Consider the following 23586-nt stretch of genomic DNA (forward strand, 5'->3'; position numbering starts at 1 on the left):
TAGATAGACAGATAGACATGTATGTGTGTATATGTCCTGTAAACAGGCAAATATTAAATATATTTTACTTATTTCTACCAAAGAAAATAGATTGTGTTTTTAGTCTAACAATATACAACACATTTGCTCAATAAATAAATCATTTATGCCTATATTACAAAAAAATAACATTTATCATATCTCTCCAAATTGTCAAAATATACAAATACATATGTGTATATATAAATATGCATAATGTGTGTGTGTGTGTGTGTGTGTGTGTGTGTGTGTGTGTATTCACAACACACAAACAACTTGTTGTGATCCTGGCATCAAATTCTTCATATCAGACAATTGGAATCATGACTTGATGCTTTTATTTTCTACTCTCAGTTTTATTTTAAAAACAATATGCACTGTTTCTTTACCTTCTATTAGTTTTGAGTTTAGTTCGCCTTTTTTATCTAGCTTCTTAGGATACATTGATATGATTTTTATCTCTAGCTTTACATTTTTCTTATTTTCTACCTCATAGTAATGGTTATTATTTGAAATATTTTGATTTTTTTGCTTTTCACACTCCATATGTTAATGGCTTATTCACGGGTGTTCAAGTTAGAAGCAGATGCTTGCAGCCAACCATCAGACTGAGAATGGGAAATCCACTGGAGGTGTTAGCGAAAGGACTGAAGGAGCTGAAGGGGTTTGCAACTCAGTAGAAAAAAACAATATCAACCAACCAGACCCCCAGAGCTCTCAAGGACTAAACCACCAAAAAGAGTATTCATGGAGGAATATGTATATGTAGCATACGTATCAGCAGCATATGTAGCAGAGGATGGCTTTCTCCAACATCAACGGATATAGAGGTAGGTCCAGGGAGGCTCTAGCCCTCTGTATAGTGGCTGGGTAGAGCACCCTCATAGAATCAGTGGAGACAAAAAAGGGGATGAGTATTTGTGGATAAAAAATTGGGAAGGAGAATAATATTTGAAATGTAAATAAATAAAATAACCAATAAGAAGGAGGATTCTAAATTTTTCTATGAAGTTTACTCTTTGGGGTGAGGTGTTTTGTTTTTTTTTTTTTTTTTGCCACTGAATATTTTATTCTTTATCACTTGTATTTTTTTTCCAACAGGTTGAAAACACTCATCTGAACATATTACTCAAAAATATGATGGTATTAAGTTCACTCAGTTTTGCCTCCAGGGTCACACCTGGCTTGATTTCCTACCTTGGTTTCAAAAGACTATGATTAGGGGTATGTAAGCCTAATAAACTTTTTGTCCTCAAATTACTTTTGGTCATCATCTCTCATCACAGCAATAGTAAATAGAACTAAGGCAGGCATTGTAAACACAAGCTCATCAACTCTGGGCACAGAGACAATTTAGGGATTTGTATGACTTTTATGGCTTTCTCTTTTCCAATTTTTCTAGACAGATTTTTAAGTACTATTGATTAGGAGTGATAAGGTAGTGTCTTGTTCCTGAACTTAGAAGAAATATTCTCAACCATTCACTGCTGTATTTAATGTTAACTTTAATGCTTTACATGACCTTTCATATATATATATAGTGAAAATTTTTCTCAATGCTTTTCCTGAATCTATTGAAATGTTCCAAAACTCTGTGTGCATCCTGTTAATATGTAGTGCCATTTATTGGTCTATGTGTGTTGGAACATTGTTGCATGTCTGGTAAAAACCCACTCCTATAATAAAGAGTGATCCTTTAATGTGAAAAAAAAAAGTTCACTCAGTTTTGTAAGATAAATCCACTTTGCATTCTTCTTTTTTAATTTTTCTTATAGCTTCATTTTTAAAAAGAGAGATACATATAGAGATTTTAAAAAGCTTTTTGGCACAAAACTGTATAAATATATTTTTGTCAGTAATTAATTCTTTAGAGGTTTGATAGTATACATTGAAATCTTACTAGTTACAATAAGCATAAAGTACATGTTGAACAGAACGTAATGTGAAAACCGTCAGAGTTTTCATGGTTGGTATAGATTAAACATAATGATATTTGAATACCAAAAATTGCCACAAGGCTTTATTCTTAGATCTTGAATTAAAAATGATTTAAGGTCCAGGTGTATCAAATTCTAAGAAGGTGCTATACACTTTTTTCTAAGAAGGACTGAGGCTTTTACTTTTTATCTTTTCAGCCTTTGTGTGTGTGTGTGTGTGTGTGTGTGTGTGTGTGTCTGCTTTTTATGGCCTGTGAGTTATTTCTAGGGTTTTCAGAGCTTTCTGGGGCTGGTATCCAATTATCAGTGACTGCATATTATGTCTGTTCTTTTGTGACTGTGTTACCTCACTCAGGATGATATTCTCTAGGTGCATTCATTTTCCTAGGAATTTCATAGCCTCGTTGTTTTTAGTAGCTGAGTAGTAGTCCATTGTGTAAATATACCACAATTTTTGTATCCATTCATCTACTGAAGGACATGTGGGTTTGTTCCAGCTTCTGGATATTATAAATAGTGCTGCTATGAACATTGTGGTGCATGTGTCTTTGTTGTATGTTGGAGCATGTCAGGGATATATTCCCAGAAGTGGAATAACTGGGTCTTCAGGTAGCATTATGTCCCATTTTCTGAGAAACTGCCAGACATACTTCCAGATGGTTGTACCAGCTTACAACCCCACCAACAGTGGAGGAGTGTCCTTCTTTCTCCACATTCTCACCAGCATCTGCTGTCATCTCAGTTTTTGATTTTAGCTATTCAGACTGGTGTGAGGTGGAATCTCAGGGTTGTTTTGATTTGCACTAGGAATGTCAAGCACTTCCTTAGATGCTTCTCAGTCATTCGATATTTTTAAATTGAGAATTTTTTGTTTAGCTCTGTACCCCATTTTTAAATAGGATTGTTTGATTCTCAGGCGTCTAACTTCTTGAATTCTTTGTATATATTGGATATTAGACCTCTATCAAATGACAGGTTGATAAAAATCTTTTCCCACTCTGTTGGCTGCAGTTTTGTTTTCTTGACAGTGTCCTTACCCTTACAGAAACTTTGTAACCTCATTAAGTCCCATTTCCCAATCATTAGTCTTAGAGCACAACCCATTGGTATTCTGTTTAGGAACTTATCTCCTGTGCCTATGTATTCTAAGGTTTTCCCTACTTTCTCTTCTAATAGTTTCAGTATACCTGGTTTAATCTGGAGATCTTTGATCCACCTTCACTTTAGCTTTGTACAATGAGATAAGAAATGGTCTATTTTCATTCTTCTGCATGCTGAGTGCCAGTTTGACCAACAGCATTTGTTGAAGAAACTGTCCTTTTTTCATATAAGGTTTTCAGCTCCTTTGTCAAAGATCAAGTGGCCATATGTGTGAGGGTTCATTTCTGCATCTTCTATTCTGTTGCATTGATCAGCATGACTATCTTTGTACCAGTACCATGCAGGTTTAACACAATTGTCTTGTAATAATAACTTGAGGTCAGGGATAGTTATTTCTGAAAATGTTATCTTGTTATTGAAGATGAAGTTTGATAGTATAGGTTTTTTGTTATTCCAGATGAATTTGCAAATTTCTCTTTCTAAATTTATGAGGAATTGACTTGGAATTTAGATGGGGATTGCATTGAATCTGTAGATTGATTTTGGTAAGATGGCCATTTTTACAATGTTGATCCTTCCAATCCATGAGCATGCTAGATCTTTCCATTTTCTGAGATCTTCCTCGATTTCCTTCTTCAGAGAGTTGAAGTTCTTGTCATACAGGTCCTTCACTTGCTTAGTTAGAGTCATACCAAGGTATTTCATAGTTTTTGTGACTATTGTGAAGGGTATCTTTTCCCTAATTTCTTTCTCAGCACGTTTGTTTTTATTTTAGTAGAGAAAGGCTACTGATTCATTTGAGTTAACTCTATATCCAGCCAGTTTTCTAAAGTTGTTTATCAGCTGTAGCAACAGGTCTCTGGTAGAATTTTTGGGGCCACTTAAGTATACTATCATATCATCTGCAAATAGTGATATTTTAACTTCTTTCCTTCCAATTTGTTTCCATTGATTTCCTTTTTCTGTCTAATTGCTCCGGCCAGGACTTCCATTACTATATTGAATAGGTAGGGGGAGAGTGGGTAGCCTTGTCTAGTCCCTAATTTTAGTGGGATTGCTTCAAGTTTCTCACCATTTATTTTGATGTTGGCTATTGGATTGCTATCTATTGCTTTTATTATGTTTGGGTCTGGGCCTTGGATTCCTGTTCTTTACAAGACTTTTAACATGAAGGGATGTTGAATTTTGTCAAATGCTTTCTCAGCATCTAGTGAGATGACCATGTTGGTTATTTTTTCTTTTTGAGTTTATTTGTATGGTGGATTATATTGATGGATTTCTGTATATTAAACTATCCCTGTATCCCAGGGTTGAAGCCTACTTGATCATTGTGAATAATCATTTTGAAGTGTTCTTGGATTCAGTTGGCAAAATTTTGTTGAGTATTTTTGCATCAATGTTCATAAGGGAGATTAGTATGAAGTTCTCTTTCCTTGTAAGGTGTTTGTGTGGTTTAGGAATGAGGGTTATTTTGGCTTTCAAGAATGAGTTTAATAGTGTTCCATTTGACTCAATTTTATGGAATAGTGTGGAGAGTATTGGTATTAGGTCATCAATAAATGTCTGATAGAATTCTACACTGAACACATCTGGTACTGGGCTTTTTTTGGTTGGGAGGCTTTTGATTACTGCTTCTATTTTTTATGTGTTATGGGATTATTTAGGTGACTTACCTGGTTCTTATTTAACTTTGGTATCTGGCATCTGTCTAGTAATTTATCTATTTCCTCCAGATATTTCAGCTTTGTTGAGCATAGACTTTTATAGTAAGATCTGATTATTTCTTGAATTTCTTCAGTTTCAGTTGTTTTTTCTTCACTTTCATTTTTGATTTTGGTTATTTGGATATTCTCTCTTTGCCCTCTACTTAGTCTGGCTAAAGGTTTATCAATCTTGTTAATTTTCTCAAAGAACCAGCTCTTGGTTTTGTTAATTCTTTGAATGGTTTTTTTTTTTTTTTGTTTCTAATTGTCTAATTTCTGCTCTGACTTTGATTACTTCTTGCTGTCTTCTCCTCTTTGGTATACCATCTTCTTTTTGTTATAGAGCTTTCAACTGTGCTGTCAAGTTGCTTGTGTATGCTCTCTCCAGTTTCTTTTGGAGGCACTCAGAGCTATGAGCTTTCCTCTCAGTACTGCTTTTATTGCATCCCATAAATTTAGGTATGTTGTACCTTCATTTTCATTAAATTCTAGAAAATTCTTAATTTTTAAATTTCTTCTTTGACCATGCTATCATTGAGTAGAGCATTGTTAACTTCCAAGTGTATATCGGGTTTTTTTTCTCTGTGTTGTCAATAAAAACCAGCCTTAGTCCATGGTGATCTGATAGGATGTATGGGAGTATTTCATTCTTCTTATATCTATTGAGGCTTGTTTTGTGACAGACTATATGGTCAAATTTGGAGAAGGTGTTATGAGGTGTTAAGAAGAAGTTGTATCTTTTTGTTTTAGGGTGAATGCTTTGTATCCGCTAAAGGAACAAAAAGCCTTAGAGCTGGCAGAACAGGTCACAAACTAATTTTCAATCTGAAGAGGAAATTTTAGAAAAACAAGAGACAAAAGAATTTGGGGCAGAGCAGTTTCAGGGGAGACAAAAAACTTTACCAAAACAAAAAACATTCTTTGCTTTTCCACCTCATGCAGAGAGGAAGTGTGAATTCTCCTTTTGTCTGCCAGAGACAGCCATGCCCGAGAATAACAACATCTGCAGTTATCACCCTCTAGAACATAAACAAGTCAAAGAGTTGGCCTCTAGAACATAAACAAGTCAAAGAGTTGGCGGAGTCAGTCAGAGTTTATAGAGTCACTGCTAATTATTCAAAAAACCTAGATAGGCTGATGCCACCTGGATTGCCTAGATTGCAGGTTGATGGCCTATTTCCCAGCCAAAGAGTAATTTGTTTATTCCAACCCAACCTAAGTGGTCACATTTTTGTATAAGAAAAAGAGATTCAGCCCTGCATCCTTAGACTGGCTGTCAATCTGGGGGAGTATGTTGGGCAGTTAATGGCCTCTTTAATTTTTCTCCTAATATAAAAACTGTTTATAATAATACCTGAAAAAAAATTGATCTGGTTCAAAAACGGATGGATATATTGTGGCAGGTTGCCCAGCTGAGCTGCCAATAAAAATTCTCAAGATTATGTGTGACCAATATTCAATATAAAAATTTTACTAAAGCTGCAAATTATTTTGAACAATTATCTCAATATTTTGTACATGTGTCCATTGACACTTGCTCAGGAGTTATTTTTGCTTCTCCTTTATCAGGAGAAAAGGCTTCTCATGTTATTACTCATTGTCTTGAAACGTGGAGTGCATGGTGCTGAAAGACCTCCGAAGGGAGACCCTCACTCAAATCTCAGGAGAGGCGCGCACCCAGTGAGGCACCGAGACCAGACTTGCTGCAATCGCACGAGGAAGTTTATTGAAAGTGAAACAGAGTGAGATCTCAGGCCAGCATGCTGGGGTCGAGACTCATATACCACGCAGGGGTAGAGGAGTTCGACCCTGGCCTGAACTTGTAACAGGCTTATAAAGGCAAAAATCACAAAGGAGGAGGAGGACAGGGGGAATGAGGAAATTCAAAGCGGGCAATGAGGAAATTCAAAGGGGGAAGAATCATACATTTTTTATCAGTGCACCCGGGGCGTTGAAACATTCCACAGAGGTCGTCCAGGACCTTCTGTGGTATTTTGGGAACTCAAATCTCAAGAAAGTGGGATTTCCTGGGAGCGATTTCCTGCAGAGGAAATCCCTAGGGCAAGGAATCAGTGTCCTTTGACAACCTTTTACTCTTCAGTGCATTCCTAAAGTGTTAAAAACGGACAATGGTCCTACATATACCTCAGCAAAATTCAAGCAATTTTGCCATCACATGGGAGTTTCACTCCTGACAGGATTGCCTTATAATCCTCAGGGTCAAGGCATCATTGAATGTGCTCATCGAACCCTAAAGGTTTATTTAAACAAACAAAAAGGGGGAATTGAAGAGATATCCCCTACATCTAAAATGGCCATTTCTACTATACTTCTTACCTTAAATTTTTTAAATTTGGATGCTCATGGCCATTCAGCTGCTGAGCGCCATGGACAATGGCCTGTGCCACCTAAAGAGCTAGTGAAATGGAAAGATGTCCTCACTGGTAATTGAAAAGGCCCGGATCCTATTTTAATACAATCCAGGGGAGCTATTTGTGTTTTTCCACAGGGAGAAGAAAGTCCAATTTGGATCCCAGAACGTCTAACATGTCGAGTGCTACCAGAACAAGAAGCTGTTCCACCTGCTTCTGATGAGCCTGTCCTGCATGACAATTCAAGCGGAACTGAGTTGGAAGATTCTGTCGGTGTTCCCAAAACTGATGCCCATATGCCTTAATGCATAATTATTTTCTTGTTTGTTTGACACCATAAAACCTTTAATGTACTGTACTTGCCCTTAGACACAAAGATAGCAGGGTTATGGGGATTATAGAACTCTTGCCTTATCAAGTAATTTTGGCATGCTTTTGTTCAGAGAGACTGTGTTTCTGCTCTGGATGGTGTGCAAACTCCGTACTCATCAGTAACGTGACAAAGTGGTCATAGCACAAGCTCTTGCTGCACTCGAAATGGGCACCTCTCCCTCTGTTTGGCTTAGTATGCTTTAAGAAAAATGTTGGGTCTGTGTATGGATAGCCCCTGCACCCTGAGCCTTCGAGGCATTGCACCAGGATCGGGTGTCCTACACATAGGCAGCCTTTGTACCCTGCGGGGCTTGTTCCCATTGCACGCAGGAAGGTGCCTTACCCAAAATTATAAGATATGCTTTAGGAAAAATGTTGGGTCTGTGTTTGGATAGCCCTTGCACCCTGAGCCTTTGAGGCATTGCACCAGGATTGGGTATCCTACAAATAGGCAGCCTTTGCACCCTGCGGGGCTTGTTCCCATTGCACGCAGGAAGGTGCCTTACCCAAAATTATTGCTGATCATGGTCTTGAACCCTAAAGGTCCAACAAGAGCCTGATGGTTGATCCGCCATGTTTTATGTTTTTTTATTTAAGAGAAAAGAGAGAAATGTAGGAAGCCGTTGGCACCAATAGATGGCGCCAGCTTCCCGCCAAGACTCAGCAAACAGCTGTTACCCAGCCAAGAGACTTAGAGTAGAAAAACTACTGGAGGATGCACCAATCAGGTAGCAACACAAGTCTCTTAGGCATATATAGCAGTGCATTTCTCTCCCATGTGGAGAGATCGCACGTGAGAGATCGCCTGTACAGAAGACCCCGGTAGGGAGATGCCCTGACCAAGAGAGATCGCCTGCCCAGGGAGTTCCCTGCTCAGAGAGAAGTTCCCTGCTCAGGAGGTTCCCTGCTCAGAGTGCTGTACAATAAAGGTTGTTCGCAGAAGAATCCTGTTGTTGCATGCCCATTCCTGCCGGCGGGACGTGGGGCGCATGACATGTGACTGTTGATTTCTTTTTTAGGTTTTCCATCTACAGGGTTGTCTCTTTTAGTGTTTCATTTATTGTTTCTATTTCCATTTTCAATTCCTTCATCTCTTTGTTTTTATATCCTGTGGTTCTTTGAGTTATTTTTCTGTGTCCTCTTTAAAAGCTTTTTGCTTATATGTGTCCTCCCATGCTTGTTTAAAGGTGTTATTCATGCTCTTCTGGAAGATCTCCATCATCAGCTTGAAGCATGATTTCAAGTCTGAGTCTTTTTTTTTTTTTTTTTTTTCTTGTGTGTTTAGTAATCTATTGCTTGCTGTGGTGGGATAGCTGGGTTCTGATGTTTCCAGGTTGTCTTAGTTTCCATTGCTTATGTTCTTTGCTTTTCGTCTTGCCATCTTGTTAACTGTGATTATAGTCTTATTGTCAGTGATTGGCACCTGTCATTCCTGTGTATCTGAGAGCCCATGGACTCAGGAAGAAAATTTCTTCAGAGTGTTCAGCTTTTAGTAGGCAAGCAGTGAGTTCTGGGAGCAGTGACTCAGCTCTGTTTTTGTGGGCTCAGGTGTAGGAGTTCTTGTGCAGTTGTTCTGGAAACTTAGCCCTCTGACCACAGGTTCTGAGTACTACTGGCAGGGACCTGGCTCTTTCTCTAGGCCAAAATGGACCCTTTTCCACATAGCACAATAATTTCTGCTCTCTGAGAATTCCTGGTGTGCTCTCACTGGGCCTATGTGCCAGGCTTCCCAATGGTCCAGGTGTAAGAGAGCCTTTAGGTTTGAGCTTCAAGCACTGCCTTTTATGGGTGGACCCTGGTTCCTACTGAAAAGGGCATGTGCATTACTGTGGGCCTGTGTGTATAGTCTGTGAGCCTGGGCTTTCTGGGCAGATCCTGGATCCCTCTGCCAGTGGTCTGGCCCTACTTTGGGCCATAGTGGCATGTTTTCCAAGTGCTCCTTTTAGCCTTCTCTGAGCTTTGGTTACTCACAGCTCAATCTCACCAGGCCTATGTCCCCAGATATCTGCTGTTCCAGGTGGCAAAGGGACAGAGCATTTTGTCCGCACCCATAGGTTTTCCAGGTGGATCCTAAGTCCCTCTGCCAGAGGTCCGGCCCTACTGTGGGAATCAGGGGCAAGTTTTCCATGAGCCCCTCCTAGCCATCTCTGCACTTTGGTTACTCACAGCACGATCTCCCTCACTGAATTTTTAATCTTCATTTTTAAAAAATTTAGATGTAAGATTATATTTAATAAAAATTGATTTTTATTCACGTGTATGCGAGTGCATGCCACATGTGTGCAGTGCTTGCACTGGCCAAAAGATAGTATTGGATGCTGTAGTTCACTAGTTATAGATGGTTGTGAACCTCTATGTGGATGCTGGGAATCAAATGCCAGTCTTCTAAAGCAGCAACATGAGGTTTTAACTTTTTGAGCATTTTCTAGGTCTTATATTATATTTAGTAAAAATAAATGTATAACGTATCAATAAATGAACTAAAATTTGAGTTTTGGGGGTTTGTCTTTAAAGACTGAAATAATATTTGGTACATAAAGTGATTATTAAGTTTTATTATAGACTTATTCGACTATTGTTCAGCCTCATTGACTGAATATTTTTTTAAACCCATGGTCTCTAAAGAAAAAGAACATATAAACAAGCCCCAGCCAAGCTCTGGAAATATTACAAGGTTAATATAACTATGCCCAAAGACATCAACTCTACCTGTGTTCAGCTCTGTTGCAGATCTCCAAAATAAGAAACCAATAACTGAGCAAACCCATACAGCCACACTCATGGCACATTCAACACTTCTGTATCATGTGACCTTGGTTAATAACCATCCTCTTCATTCTAAGCTGAAACTGCCAGCTTATGTTCTTTATTTGATGTGCATACCTTCTCTTCCCAAGACTTTCTATTCTATTCCACTTAACTCAGTCTCACAATGTCTGTCCTTCATTAGTTGCTTCCAGGTAGTATGAAAATGAAAGTAAACTATAAATAAAGTATTTACATTTATTTTTATTCTTTAATACTTTTTTTTACAGTTAAGACTTCATTTACCTCCTGCTTGGCTTTCTGACCACTACCCATCCCATAACTCCCCCCTCCAAAGGATGTCCCCACCCTACTCCTATGCTACCAGGGTCCCCACTCCCTGGATTCTCATGTTTCTTGAAGATTAGGTGCATATTCTCTCACTGAGGCCAGACCAGGCAACCCTCTGCTGTATATGTGTCAGGGGCTTCATATGCTGGTGTAGGATGCTTGGTTGGTTGTTAAGTGTCTAAGAGATCTTAGGGGGTCCAGGTCAGCTGAGAATTCTGGTCTTCCCATGAATGGTAGTCCTCCTCTTCAGCTTCTTTTAGCTTTTCTGATTGGTATAAGGTGGGATCTCAGGGTTGTTTTAATTTGCATTTCCCTAATCACTAAGGACTTGAAACATTTCTTTTAAGTGTTTTTTCGGCCCTTTAAAATTCCTCTGGTGTGAATTCTTGGCTTAGTTCTATAACCTATTTTTGATTGGGTTGTTTGGGATTTTGTGAGGTTAGCTTCTGGATAATAGCCCTTTATCAGATCTGGAGTTAGTTACCCCAATCTGTAGGTTGCTGACTTGTCCTATTGAATATGCCCTTTGCCTTACAGAAGCTTTCCAGTTCTATGAGGTCCCATTTATTAATTGTTGATCTTAGAGCTGAGCCATTGAAGTTATGTTTAGGAAATTTCTGCTATGTCAATGAGTTCAAGGCTTTCCCACTTTCACTTCTATTGGATTGAATGTATCTGGTTTTATGTTTATATCCTTGACTCACTTGGAATTGAGCTTTGTGCAAGCTGATAAATATGCTGCTCTTTTCATTTTTCTACATACAGACTGCCAGTAGACCAGCACTATTTATTGAAGATGCTTTATTTTCCATTGTATATTTTTGGCTTCTTTGTCAAAGATCAAGTGTCCATACAAGTGTAGCTTTATTTCAGATTCTTTAGTTCTATTCCATTGATTAAGCTGTCTGTCTCTGTACAGATACCATGCATTTTTTTTATTAGACACTCTCTGTATTTACATTTGAAATGTTATCTCCTCCCCTACTCTGCTCCTATCACCCCTCTCTGTCCACTTGTCTCCACAAAGGTGCACTTGCTCCTGATTACACTCTCAACCTCAGTTACTTGTCATTGCCCTGCATTGGGAAAATGAACTTTTTTTTTTTTTTTTTTTTTTTTTTTTGATTGAGAGGTTTTTAATTACTTCTTTTATTTCCTTATGGGCCTGATTAGATAGTTTACTTGCTCTTGATTTAACTTTGTTGCATGGTATCTGTCCAGAAAATTATCCATTTTATCAAGATTTTCCAGTTTTGTTGAGTATAAGCTTTTGTAATAGGATCTGATGGTATTTTTTATATTTCCTCAGTTTCTGTTTTATTATTTACTTTTTTCAAAGTAACACTTTGTGTACCAATAATACAGATATGAAATTGAACAAGTCAGTAGCTCTTTTTAATTTACAACTTCCAAGGTGTGATCATATAGAACTTACTATGAGCAGACTTTGTATTCGTCTCTAACCAAATCTTCCTTAAAAGTTCATATCTCAATAATAGGGGGAACAAAATAAATGGAAGAGTTACAAGAAATATATACGAAAAAAGGGTATAAATACCAGATTATAGTTTACTAAATAATTACAGTTCTGTTTAAAATTAAAGTGACATTTATATCTTCACATAGAGTATCTTTAAATGTCTCTGCTTTTAGTAGCAATTATGCCTTTATTATGTGTATGATGATTTTACCTGCCTGGATATAGGCATGCTGCATGCATGCCAAAGGTCCAGAGAAGCCTGAAAAAGTGGCAGCTCTCTGTAACTTGAGTTACTGATAGCTATTATTCTCCATGTGTGCTCTGTGGACTGAACCCGGTTCTATGACTAGCCATTACTCTTAGGTATTAATCATCTCTTCATAGAAATGCATAGAAATGAATGAGGCAGCCAAAACCTGAGAGTAATCTAATCCCTCTGTCTGGTTAAAGTGGTGCAAAAATATAAGTCCAATTTTAGGGAATGATGTTCATTACCTATCTAGAAGCTTTGTGGAATTTACAGGGTTAACAGGTTGGTACAGAGGGACATTGTGCTGTTCAGTATTTTCTCCTGTTTATTCTGGTTCCTTAGATCTTTTGTCTCTAAGGACCATCAGCTCTCCAAATCTGAAGAGCCACCTGGGAAGTAGACTACTATATTACAAAGCAACCATAACCATCAACCAGACTCAGAGTCTGTACTGTATGATGAAATAGTTCTTTCTAAATATCCTCTGCATCATAGAGATTATCACAGTATTCAATATAAAGAAAAGTCACATAGGAAAGAAAGAACTATATACACATGAATGGCAGTACAGAGTTTAATAATAATAACTAAGCAAAGAAGTAGAAAATTAATTAATATATTTTTGTTAACAAAAGGACCTTGTTAATTTGTCTCAAGACACTTTAAATTCATTAGTTTATGATAGAAATTATTTGGAAAGAACACATTCCAAGAAGATTATTGAAGTAAATGGTGTTTAGACAATACCTGTGAACGAATGGTTAATTTATAGAGAAGCAGAAACTTTAAATACAAGGTAAAATGTCCATAAAATTATTATTAGAGAATATAGAATACAGAGAATTCTGAGAATTTATTGTGACTTTGTTAGATTTCTGTATGTCCTTTTGGTGTATAAATCTTTGGAATGAGGCTGAAAGCAGACAGAAGTCAAAAGGTAAGAGGCAACCAAAGAGTTGGGGGAATTCATAGATAAATATATAGCAGAAGATTGCCTTATCTAGTTTCAGTAGGAGGAGCGGCCCTTGGTCCTGTGAAGGCTTGATGCTCCAGCATAGGGAGATGCTAGAACAGTAAGGTGAGAGTGGGTGAGCTGGTGGAGAAGAACCCTCATTGAAGCAAAGGATAATGGGATGGGGATTTGAGACAGGATAACTGAGAAGGGGGATATAATTTGAAATGTAAATGAATAAAATGATTTTTTAAAAAAGAATTCTAGCAGAAATAGAGTTAGCAGCTGCTGAGGAGAAACTGGTATCAAGTAAACCCAGAGATAAGTTTCTGAGTAGTTTGTTATGCTGAAGAAGAAAATGTAATGTGATATTCAGAATATGAGATGTATAGAATTCACTCAGGATTATGCATGTTGTTACAATACATTAAGGTAAAATGTATATTAGATTAAAAACATGCTTTTGTCTTTTAATTGACTCTTAAAGAGTTCCAGGTAAAGAATTTGAATCAATGACTGAGAAAGTACAAGTGTGGGTGCTGGTAACTTGGTGTGAAAGTAATTCTTGTGTTTGTGTTCTAAGAGAAGAGAGAAATTGTGTGGATTTGGATGAGTGTGATCGTGGGAGGTGTAGGGTAAGAGAAAACTCACTAAAATATATTGTAAGAACAAAATTTACTTTCAATAAAATAAAGGTTGTAGAAAACAGGAAATAGTTGAAAAATTGTGTGAGCAGAAATTTAGAGGTGAGGGCAGTTCATGCAACACCCTTTCTGCTGCTGCTGCTGCTGCTGCTGCTGCTGCTGCTGATGATGATGATGATGATGATGATGATGATTTTAATGACCATCCCACAGTAAATGACTGTCTCCAGATTCAATGGACAGGAAGCTTGGGTGACAAAGATGATCCACTTAGGAGAATCATGGTCGAAGCAGACCATATCTAAGCCTGTAAAGACACTTATTCTTGTAGAAATCACTTTTACTTTTAAATAGACTGCGTATATTGTATTCATATAGGTAAAATTATCAGAAAGAAAATACTTTTAAAATTGTAACATGTATTTGCCAAGGATACTCATTCACATTTTAGCAAAGTTTCCTTGCTATGCTGGATGGCCATATTTTTAGGTGAGCTACTTTTTTTTCTTACTATCACAAAACACCATGTATTGGCTTATTATGTTCTGTCAGCTACCACTAGCTTCATGCATGTTTGACTCTTGCAGGGGCAAAGAGCAGAGTTAATCATGGCTTAACAACTCACTCAGAGAACGATGTCATATGCAGGTTTACAGATTGTTTAGTGAAAATGTAGTAGAACATATTGTAACTTGATAAAGACATATTTTTGCATGATCTTTCTATCTGGATTATTACTCTAAGCTTCATCTGTTGTTTGGTAGTTTTAAAGACTATGTTTTCCTATTAAGATGAAACATACTTTTAAAGGTTTTTGATATGTTTGATGAGTCTTTGATAATTTTTCAATTCCTCTCAAAAATACCTCAGAAAATAATGTGCACTGGTCCTGAGAAGCAAATGACTAAGCACAGAGTGCAGGTGCCATGTTAATTTTTCCCCATAAAACTATGATTTGGATATATAGACATAAGTACTTCCCATTGAAAATATTTGAAAAGATGTGTCATGAAGACTTCTAGTTAATATTCCACAGTTTGACTGACAGGTGGAAATTAGAATTCAGTAGTGACAGACAAGTATGCTGGAAACATCAGAATATAATCAGCAAAGGGTCCTAAGCAGTGAGAATTGTTTCAGAAACTAACACTGAAATCCTGGGTTTTTGATTCCTGTTCTCTCTACAACAGTTGGATGTCAGAGCTTGAGGAAGGGCCACTGCCTAGCAAGGATTATTATTTTTTTGCTAACTTTTGTGCTTATAAAGAATAATTTGAGACCATCTCAATGTACAAAAATAAATAATTGTATTTTTTATTTTATATTTTTATAGTAACTTATCCATCAGAAAATCTTTCTATGGAGTTAATACTGCTAAGGAAAATTTTTATCAGGTTACTATTTGCTATCAAGATCTTCCTGTACTCCAACCCCAGATTGAAAATCCCAGAGTATTTCTCATGATGAACTTTCAAGTTATCAAAATAAATGCAAAACTAGGTAGATTTCACACCTACAAGAAATACATACAGGTTAGAGGGCTCCATGGGGGAAAGATGTCTACTCTTAAACCAAATGGCCTACATTCAACCTCAGGGAACACATAGAAAGGAATGTCTTCTAAAAGTTGACTTCCATGTGTGTGGCACATGTGTGCACACTAATAAAATAAATATAGCAAATAGTTTTTTAAAAGAACAAAATACCAAGAAACAATCAAAATTTCCAAATAAGACTTTTGCGATCAGTATTACTCAGTACAAAAAAGTCATCTGTGATGACCTAATGTCAACTAATAAGAGATCTGTTTTCCTGTCTTCATCTTTTTTTGTTTTAATTGGATATTTTATGTATTTGCATTTCAAATTTTATCCTATTTTCCAGTTTCCTCTTCAGAACTCTCCTATCTCATCCCCCTCCCTTTTCTTCTGTAAGAGTGTTCCGCCTCCCACCCACCCATTCCCTTCTCATTGCCCTAGCATTTCCCTAGAGTGGGGTATCAAACTTTCACAGGACCAAGGGCCTCTCCTTCTATTGATGCCAGACAATGCCATCCTCTGCTACATCTTCTAAGGAAAATAATATTGAAACAACCAATGCAATAATTTTTTTTGGTTCTTTTTTCATCCTTTCTCAGCATAAGATGAACCTCCTCCACTGATGGAATATTCATTCTGTTTATACAATGAAGCATTACCCAGCTCTGATGTGGAAAATGAAATAAGGAGATATTTAAGTCTTCATAGAGGTTACTTTTGACGACCTAAAATACATCTAAGTTTACCTTTGATGGATTATAAAGCACCTATTTCTATAATTGGATTTTCTTTATTCTTATTAGAACTTTTGAGCTAGGTTTCCTAAGGATAAAAATGTCCTGCATTAAGTGAATTCTTGAAGTGTCTGCCGACTCTTAGTGTGTGCATTCTCTGTTTATGCTTATGACTATTCTATCATCTGCCCATGTAATAGCAAATGCGATATTCGTAATGAGATTTAACTACACAGTATAACATTTTCCTTTGTATATGCTCATTCCATTCCTCCACATGCAGTTCCTGTGCCCCTATAGGCTGAAATTCTTTTCCTGAGGGTTTACAAAGGTTTGGAGAACAGTCTGAGCTCCACGGTCAGTTTTATAAAGTGACTATAGAGTACCCAGGAAAGACATTTAAAATTAATCTGGCACACATATTTTCTGCCTGTTAGGCATTTTTTTTCTGGGTACCATATTTTTAACCTTGCATTTGAAACATCCCTATTTTTATTTTTATTTTTAAACATCCCTAGTTTTAACATGGCAGGCAATGCTACACATCGTATTGCATCTTTCTTCCTGGTTGGTATTCCTGGGTTGGAACACTTTCACTGTTGGATTGGCATTCCTGTCTGTCTTCTGTTTGTCCTGACTCTGCTGGGGAACACCATAATCATTGCTACTATCAAGCTGGAGCCAAGTCTCCACCAGCCTATGTATTTCTTCCTTTGTATCCTGGCAATGAATGACATGTGTCTTACCTGCTCTGCAGCTCTGAAGATGCTCGGCATCTTCTGGTTTGATGCACATTGGATCAGCTTTGATGCCTGTCTAACTCAGATGTATTTTATACATACACTGTGCATCATGGAGTCAGCCATCTTAGTGGCCATGGCATTCGATCGCTTTGTGGCCATTTGCATCCCATTGCGTTATGCATCAATCCTGACAACACGCATGGTGGTTAAAATAGGTCTAGTGGGCCTAAGCCGAGCTGTTCTTATGATTATGCCATGTCCGCTTCTCATTAAAAGGCTGTTGTACTACACCAAACATGTCATCCATCATGCGTATTGTGAGCACATGGCTGTGGTGAAGATGGCTATTGGTAACACTCAGGTGAACAGAATATATGGAATCTTGGTGGCCCTTTCAGTGGCAGTATTTGACCTTGGGCTTATAACCACATCCTACATAAAAATCCTCCAGGCAGTATTTCAGCTCTCTTCCCAGAATGCCCGTTCTAAAGCACTGGGCACCTGTGTTGCCCATATGTGCACCATTCTTGCCTTCTACACACCTGCATTGTTCAGTTTCCTAACCCATCGTTTTGGCAAGAATGTACCTCCAAGTCTCCATATAATCTTTGCAGTCCTTTACTTGCTAGTGTCCCCCACAGTCAATCCCTTGGTATATGGTGTTAAGACTAAACAGATTCGTGACCGAGTGGTGAGTCTTTTCTTTTTTTTCTCCCCAAAACAAAAATTTTGAATACTAAAAAATTCTGATACAACTGTTGTTGGAAGAATGTGGTTTTCACACTCGTGGCGTGTCAGGCATATTTGTCACGTTCCCCTCAAAGTGCTATTTAATAGAAGATATATTCCATATATATCTTAGTTCTGTGTTTACCTCCAATATTCAATTGTCTTAAAACCATCAATAAAACTATTCAATATTTCATGGAGAATCTTCAAATTTCACACTTCTGGTTTTTTTTTGAGACAGGGTCTTGCTATGTAGACATGAGTGTCCATCAATTTGCAGAGATCCATTTGCCTCTGCTTCTTAAGTTCTGGACCCAAGGTGTGTGATACTATGCCTAGCTACATTTGTCCATTGCTAGATATCTTCTTGTCTATTTTGCTATGTCTCTAAATATTGATGAATGTATATTATCAGCATATTTTAGTAAATTAAATGTGGTAATGATAATTTTTATTTTAGTATATTAAAATCTGTTTTACATGTACTTTATGCTCACTGTTACTGGTGGGATCTTTATCACACTGTCAAACCTTTAAAAAAAAAACAAGTACTGACAAAAATGCATTGTATAATTTTATGCAAAAATGCTTAAAATCTGTACATTTATTTTTGTTTTGTAAAATAAAGTTGTTAAAAATCTGTAAAATATCATGAATTGTTTTATGAAAATGTAAAAAAAAAAATACAAACTAAAAATCAACAACTTTTCTACATTTGCCAAAGAAACAAAATTACATGGGAAATTGATGCTCTTAAACTTAGAGGAAACAGAATTACAGTCCATATGAATGAAGCTGAAATAGAATTTTGGCCTTAGAAAAAGTTACAGAACAATGGTTCTGACATGTGTAAATTAACATAGGTCAAAGAGACAAATCCATGGGAATAGAGTCAAACAGAAAAAAAAAAAAACAGAAGTAAAATGTTGATTTCATTTTATTATGTAATGTATATTGCACTGTTCAAAGACCTAGTGTTATTGAGGCAATATGTAGATATCAATATGATGATCTAGCAAAGCAAAGACATGCCTTGTGCATAAACCATGGAGTGTTGATTCTAAAGAGAGAATCACATGAAGGCACAGTCATTTATTAAATTGATTTTTATTTATTATTAAAAATGGATAAGCATGTTTGTGGAGGAAATTTAATTCAAGTATAAAAATTTATGTTATACCCCAACCAATGAGTTCACAAGGAAAGACCCCTGCTCCATGTGCATATGCAGCAAAGGATAGAATTTTCTGACATCATTGGGAAGAGAGGCCTTTGGTCCAGTGAAGGCTTGTTTGCCCAGTGTAGGGGAACACCAAAGTGTTGAGGTGGGAGAGGGTCATTCACAGAGGGAGCACCTTCATGGAGACAATGGGAAGGGCAGGGCGGAAGAGATTGTGAGAAAGGGATAACATCTGAAATGCAAATGCAGAGAATATCCAGTAAAACAATTTTGGGGAAAATTTATGTTTTAAAATAGACAGTAAACATTTTGTTTTATTTTTGAGTGCACATGCATATTGTATATATACACATAATCACCCTGATTTATTCCTCTGGCTAAGAACTCAAGCACTGTATTCTATATTATATAAAAGTGAGAGAGTAATGATCTTTCCTACAGGTATGATTTTAGAGGAAATAATTTTAGTTTTTTTTCCCATCAAGTGTAAGATTCACAACTTCTACTATGCATATGGTTTCCTATGTTTCCTATGTACATAAGATTCTTCAACTCATAGTTTCAACAAGGCTTTTGTCATGGAAGAGTTTGAGTTGTGTTAAAATATTTTTTTCATTTTTAGAGATGAAATTATGTTTAATTTATCTTCATCTTGTTTTGAGAATTATATATATATGTACACACACATATATGTATATATATATATATATATATATATATAGATAGATAGATAGATAGATAGATATAGATATAGATATAGATATAGATATAGATATAGATATTGATATGAGCTTCTCTTTCTCTTTTATGGGTTAGGTTGAAGAACACTGGTATTAGTCTGGTTTCAGTAATTTAAGGGTCTAGTAGATCCCAGCTCTAGATTCAGTGTGCGTTGGGCTTTTCTTTATTTTAAAACTCTTTAAAATTACTTCTTTATTATTTTACTACTTTAAAATTATGGGTCATTATTATACATGTGTTTTAATAAGTTATAACAGTTCAGCTTGATTTCAATAGGTTGCGTATGTTTGAAAATGTATCTAGACCTTTATATTTTCTAATTTTATTGAGTACACATTCTTATATGTTTGCTAATGATCGTGTAAATTTTATTTTGTATCTTTTGGTACTTGCCTTTTGAATTTCATTAACTTGTATTATATTTGGGGTTACTTTAGCTGAGTGATTTATAATTTTTCTTTACAATTAATGAAGAGTAAAAGGTTGTCAAAGGACACTGATTCCTTGCCCTAGGGATTTCCTCTGCCGCTCCCAGGAAATCCCACCCAGGAAATCCCACTTTCTTGAGATTTGAGTTCCCAAAATACCACAGAAGGTCCGGATGACCTCTGTGGAATGTCCCAACGCCCTAGGTGTGCCTGGGGGTGTACTGATAAAAAAATGTATGATTCTTCCCCTTTGAATTTCCTCATTCTGCCTGTCCTCCCCCTTCTTTGTAATTTTTGCCTTTATAAGCCTGTTACAAGTTCAGGCCGGGGTCGAACTCCTCTACTCCTGCGTGGTGTATGGGTCTCGACCCCAGCATGCTGGCCTGAGATCTCACTCTTTCACTTTCAATAAACTTCCTCATGCGATTGCAGCAAGTCTGGTCTCAGTGCCTCGCTGGGTGCGCGCCTCTCCTGAGATTTGAGTGAGGGTCTCCCTTCGGAGGTCTTTCATTTTGGGGCTCGTCCGGGATTTGCGCGACCACCCAGGGGCCCTAGACCTACTTGGAGGTAAGGATTTTCTTTCCTTTCTTTCTTTGTTGTCCTGTTGTGACTCTGTGTTTGTGGATTGTCCAGATTGTGATTCTGTGTTTGTGGATTGTCCAGATTGTGATTCTGTGTTTGTGATTTGTTCAGAGGTCTGGTGCGATCGCAGTTCGGTATTCGCAAACGCTCTAACCGAGTCTGCTCTTCCAAGGGAGGAGTGGAGTGGACGGGGATAGACGTTTCCAGGGTCCACCGTTTGCTCGCCCTGGGAGACGTCCCAGGAGGACAGGGGGAGGACCAGGGACGCCTGGTGGACCCCCACGGGAAAAGTCGGGAGATCAGTTTTTCTCCTTGACGATCTGTGTCAGAGGGCCAATTGTGGGCCATCTGGCTCTTTTCGGGATTTCGGGTCGACTCGAGGTCGGCGACTGACTTTGTCTCTCTGTTTTGTAGTATCTGTGAGTGTTTTGTGTGTGTGTGTCAGAACTAGAAATGGGCCAGACTGTGACAACCCCACTAACACTGACTTTGAACCATTGGACGGACGTTAAGACAAGGGCCCATAATCTTTCTGTTGAAGTCAGGAAAGGACCGTGGCAAACTTTCTGCTCCTCCGAATGGCCGAGTTTTGGCATAGGATGGCCTTCGGAGGGAACTTTTAATCTATCTCTTATCTCCGCTTTTAAGTGAATTGTTTTTCAGGCTTCAGGGGGACACCCTGATCAGGTTCCATACATCATCGTGTGGGAGGACCTGGTCCAAAACCCGACATCCTGGGTGAGACCCTGGACAGCGGGGGCAGAAACGGCAACGGTGGCCGTGGCCTCGAACAAGCTGGCACCTGCGCCATCGGCCCCCAGGAAGATCTATCCTGAAATTGATGATGGTTTTCTTCTCCTCGACAACCCTCCACCCCCATACCCTCAACTGGCTTCTCATGCAAGTCCCCCACAGGCACCGACTCCCACTGACTCCCAGATGGCCTCTGAAACAGAACCAGCGGCCTGGACCCGAAGCCCCCGGGTTCGAAGCCCAGGGGGAAATGGCGCGAGGCTTGGCTCTGCTATTGTCCTACCATTACAGGCTTATGGACCCGCCCCAGCTCCGGGAGAAGTAGTCCTGCTACATTATTGGCCGTTTTCATCAGCCGATATGTATAACTGGAAAACTAACCACCCCTCTTTTTCAGAGGACCCCTCGGGCCTGACGGGACTCCTTGAGTCCCTGATGTTTTCTCATCAGCCCACTTGGGACAACTGCCAGCAGCTTTTGCAGGTCCTCTTTACTACGGAAGAGAGGGAGAGGATCCTCCTGGAAGCTAGAAAAAATGTTCCAGGACCAGATGGGACCCCCACCAATCTCCCTAATCTTATAGATGCAGCTTTTCCCTTGATCTGCCCTGACTAGGATTACAACTCTGCAGAAGGTAAGGAGCGTCTCAAGGTCTACCGCCGGGCTCTAGTGGCAGGTCTCAAGGGAGCCGCAAGGCGACCCACGAATTTGGCTAAGGTAAGAGAGGTTCTTCAGGGACCTGTTGAGCCGCCGTCTGTGTTTCTTGACAGGAATTATACCTTGACCCAACCTCTGAGGGTCAGCAGGCAGAGGTGGCTATGGCCTTTATACAGCAGTCAGCATCAGATATTAAGAAAAAGTTACAATGGCTAGAGGGGTTCCAAAACTATACCTTGCAGGATTTGGTGAAGAAATCAGAGAAAGTGTTTCATAAGGAGGAGACTGAGGAAGAGAAGCGAGAAAGAGAGAAGCAGAAGGCAGAGGAAAGAGAGGACCGGAGGGTAGTAGACAAAAAAGGAATTTGTAGGATTTTGGCCACAGTAGTGAAGGGCCAGGGAGTTAGGAATCAAGTCTGGCACTAGGAGGGAGCCTCTTGGCAAAGGTCAATGTGCTTACTATAAAGAAGAAGGCCACTGAGACAAAAAATTGCCCCAACAAGAAAAAAAGGGGACACCAGCAACAGAAGCCCCGGACATGTGGCTCCAAAGTTTTAAATATTTATGGACTACCCGAAGATCTGTGGATCTCGGAGTGGGCCGGGTATCCCACTTATTCATTGTAATGCCAGACTGTCCCTGCACCCCGTTGGGGAGAGACCTCCTGACTAAGATGGGGCACAGATTCACTTCCACTCTGATGGACCACAGGTTAGAGGTCCAGAAGGGGAGCCTGTGCAGGTTCTAACCATTCAGTTGGAGGACAAGTACCAACTCTAAACAGCCTGCCTCAGATCATACGGACTGGTGGCTGCAGGCATATCCACAGGCCTGGGCGGAGACTGCAGAAATGAGAGAGGCTAAGAACCAGCCCCTGCCCATATGGAGCTGAAAGTCCAGGCTAGTGGTGCGTTAGTACCCCATATCAAAGGAGGCATGAGACGGGATCAAGACACTCATCATTCGGTTACTCCAACAACTTCGTATGTGTCCATCATCCTGAGGTATGCCTCTCCTACTGGTGCGGAAACATAGAACCAACGACTGCTGGACAGTTCAAGATCTCTGGGAGGTAAACAAATTGGTGGCAGAACTCCACCTCACAGTACTTAACCCCTATAACCTGTTGAGCTCATTGCCCTATCCAGGACCTGGTGTACAGCACTGGACTTGAAGAAAATGCATCAATGGACTCATCTAGAGGTAGACAAACTTGTAAAGACTGTCTTGAGGTCAAATTCTTTTGTGCCAGATTTGACTAGATAACTGTGTGCCATGTTAGAAAGCAAATGTATGTAGAAGGCTGGGAGGAGAGAAGATAGACCTGAGGTTTACTGAGAAGTGGATTTTACAGAACTGAGCCAAGAAGATATAGATATATAAGTATCTATTAGTCTTTATAGATACATTTTCTGGGTGGGTAAAAGCCTCCCCACAAAGAGAGAAATGGCAGCAGCGGTCATAGCTAAGAAGATTCCAGAAGAGATCTTCCCTAGGTTTGGCACCCCTAAGGTAATTGAATCAGACAATGGGCCATCTGTGTTGCCCAGGTAAGTTAGATATTAGCTTGTTTATTG

General features: G+C 38.7%; 1 protein-coding gene across 1 annotated transcript; it reads left to right on the plus strand.

The window, feature by feature from the left end:
* Positions 1-16722: 16722 nt before the first annotated feature.
* LOC308418060 (olfactory receptor 52P1-like) lies at positions 16723-17673 on the plus strand (the record flags this gene model as incomplete). Its single annotated transcript, XM_080913392.1, has 1 exon — positions 16723-17673. One exon carries the CDS (start codon positions 16723-16725, stop codon positions 17671-17673), a length of 951 nt encoding a protein of 316 aa, XP_080769518.1.
* Between the last annotated feature and the right edge of the window lie 5913 nt (positions 17674-23586).

Source organism: Micromys minutus (genome assembly GCF_963924665.1).
Source record: "Micromys minutus genome assembly, chromosome: 2".
Taxonomy (NCBI): domain Eukaryota; kingdom Metazoa; phylum Chordata; class Mammalia; order Rodentia; family Muridae; genus Micromys; species Micromys minutus.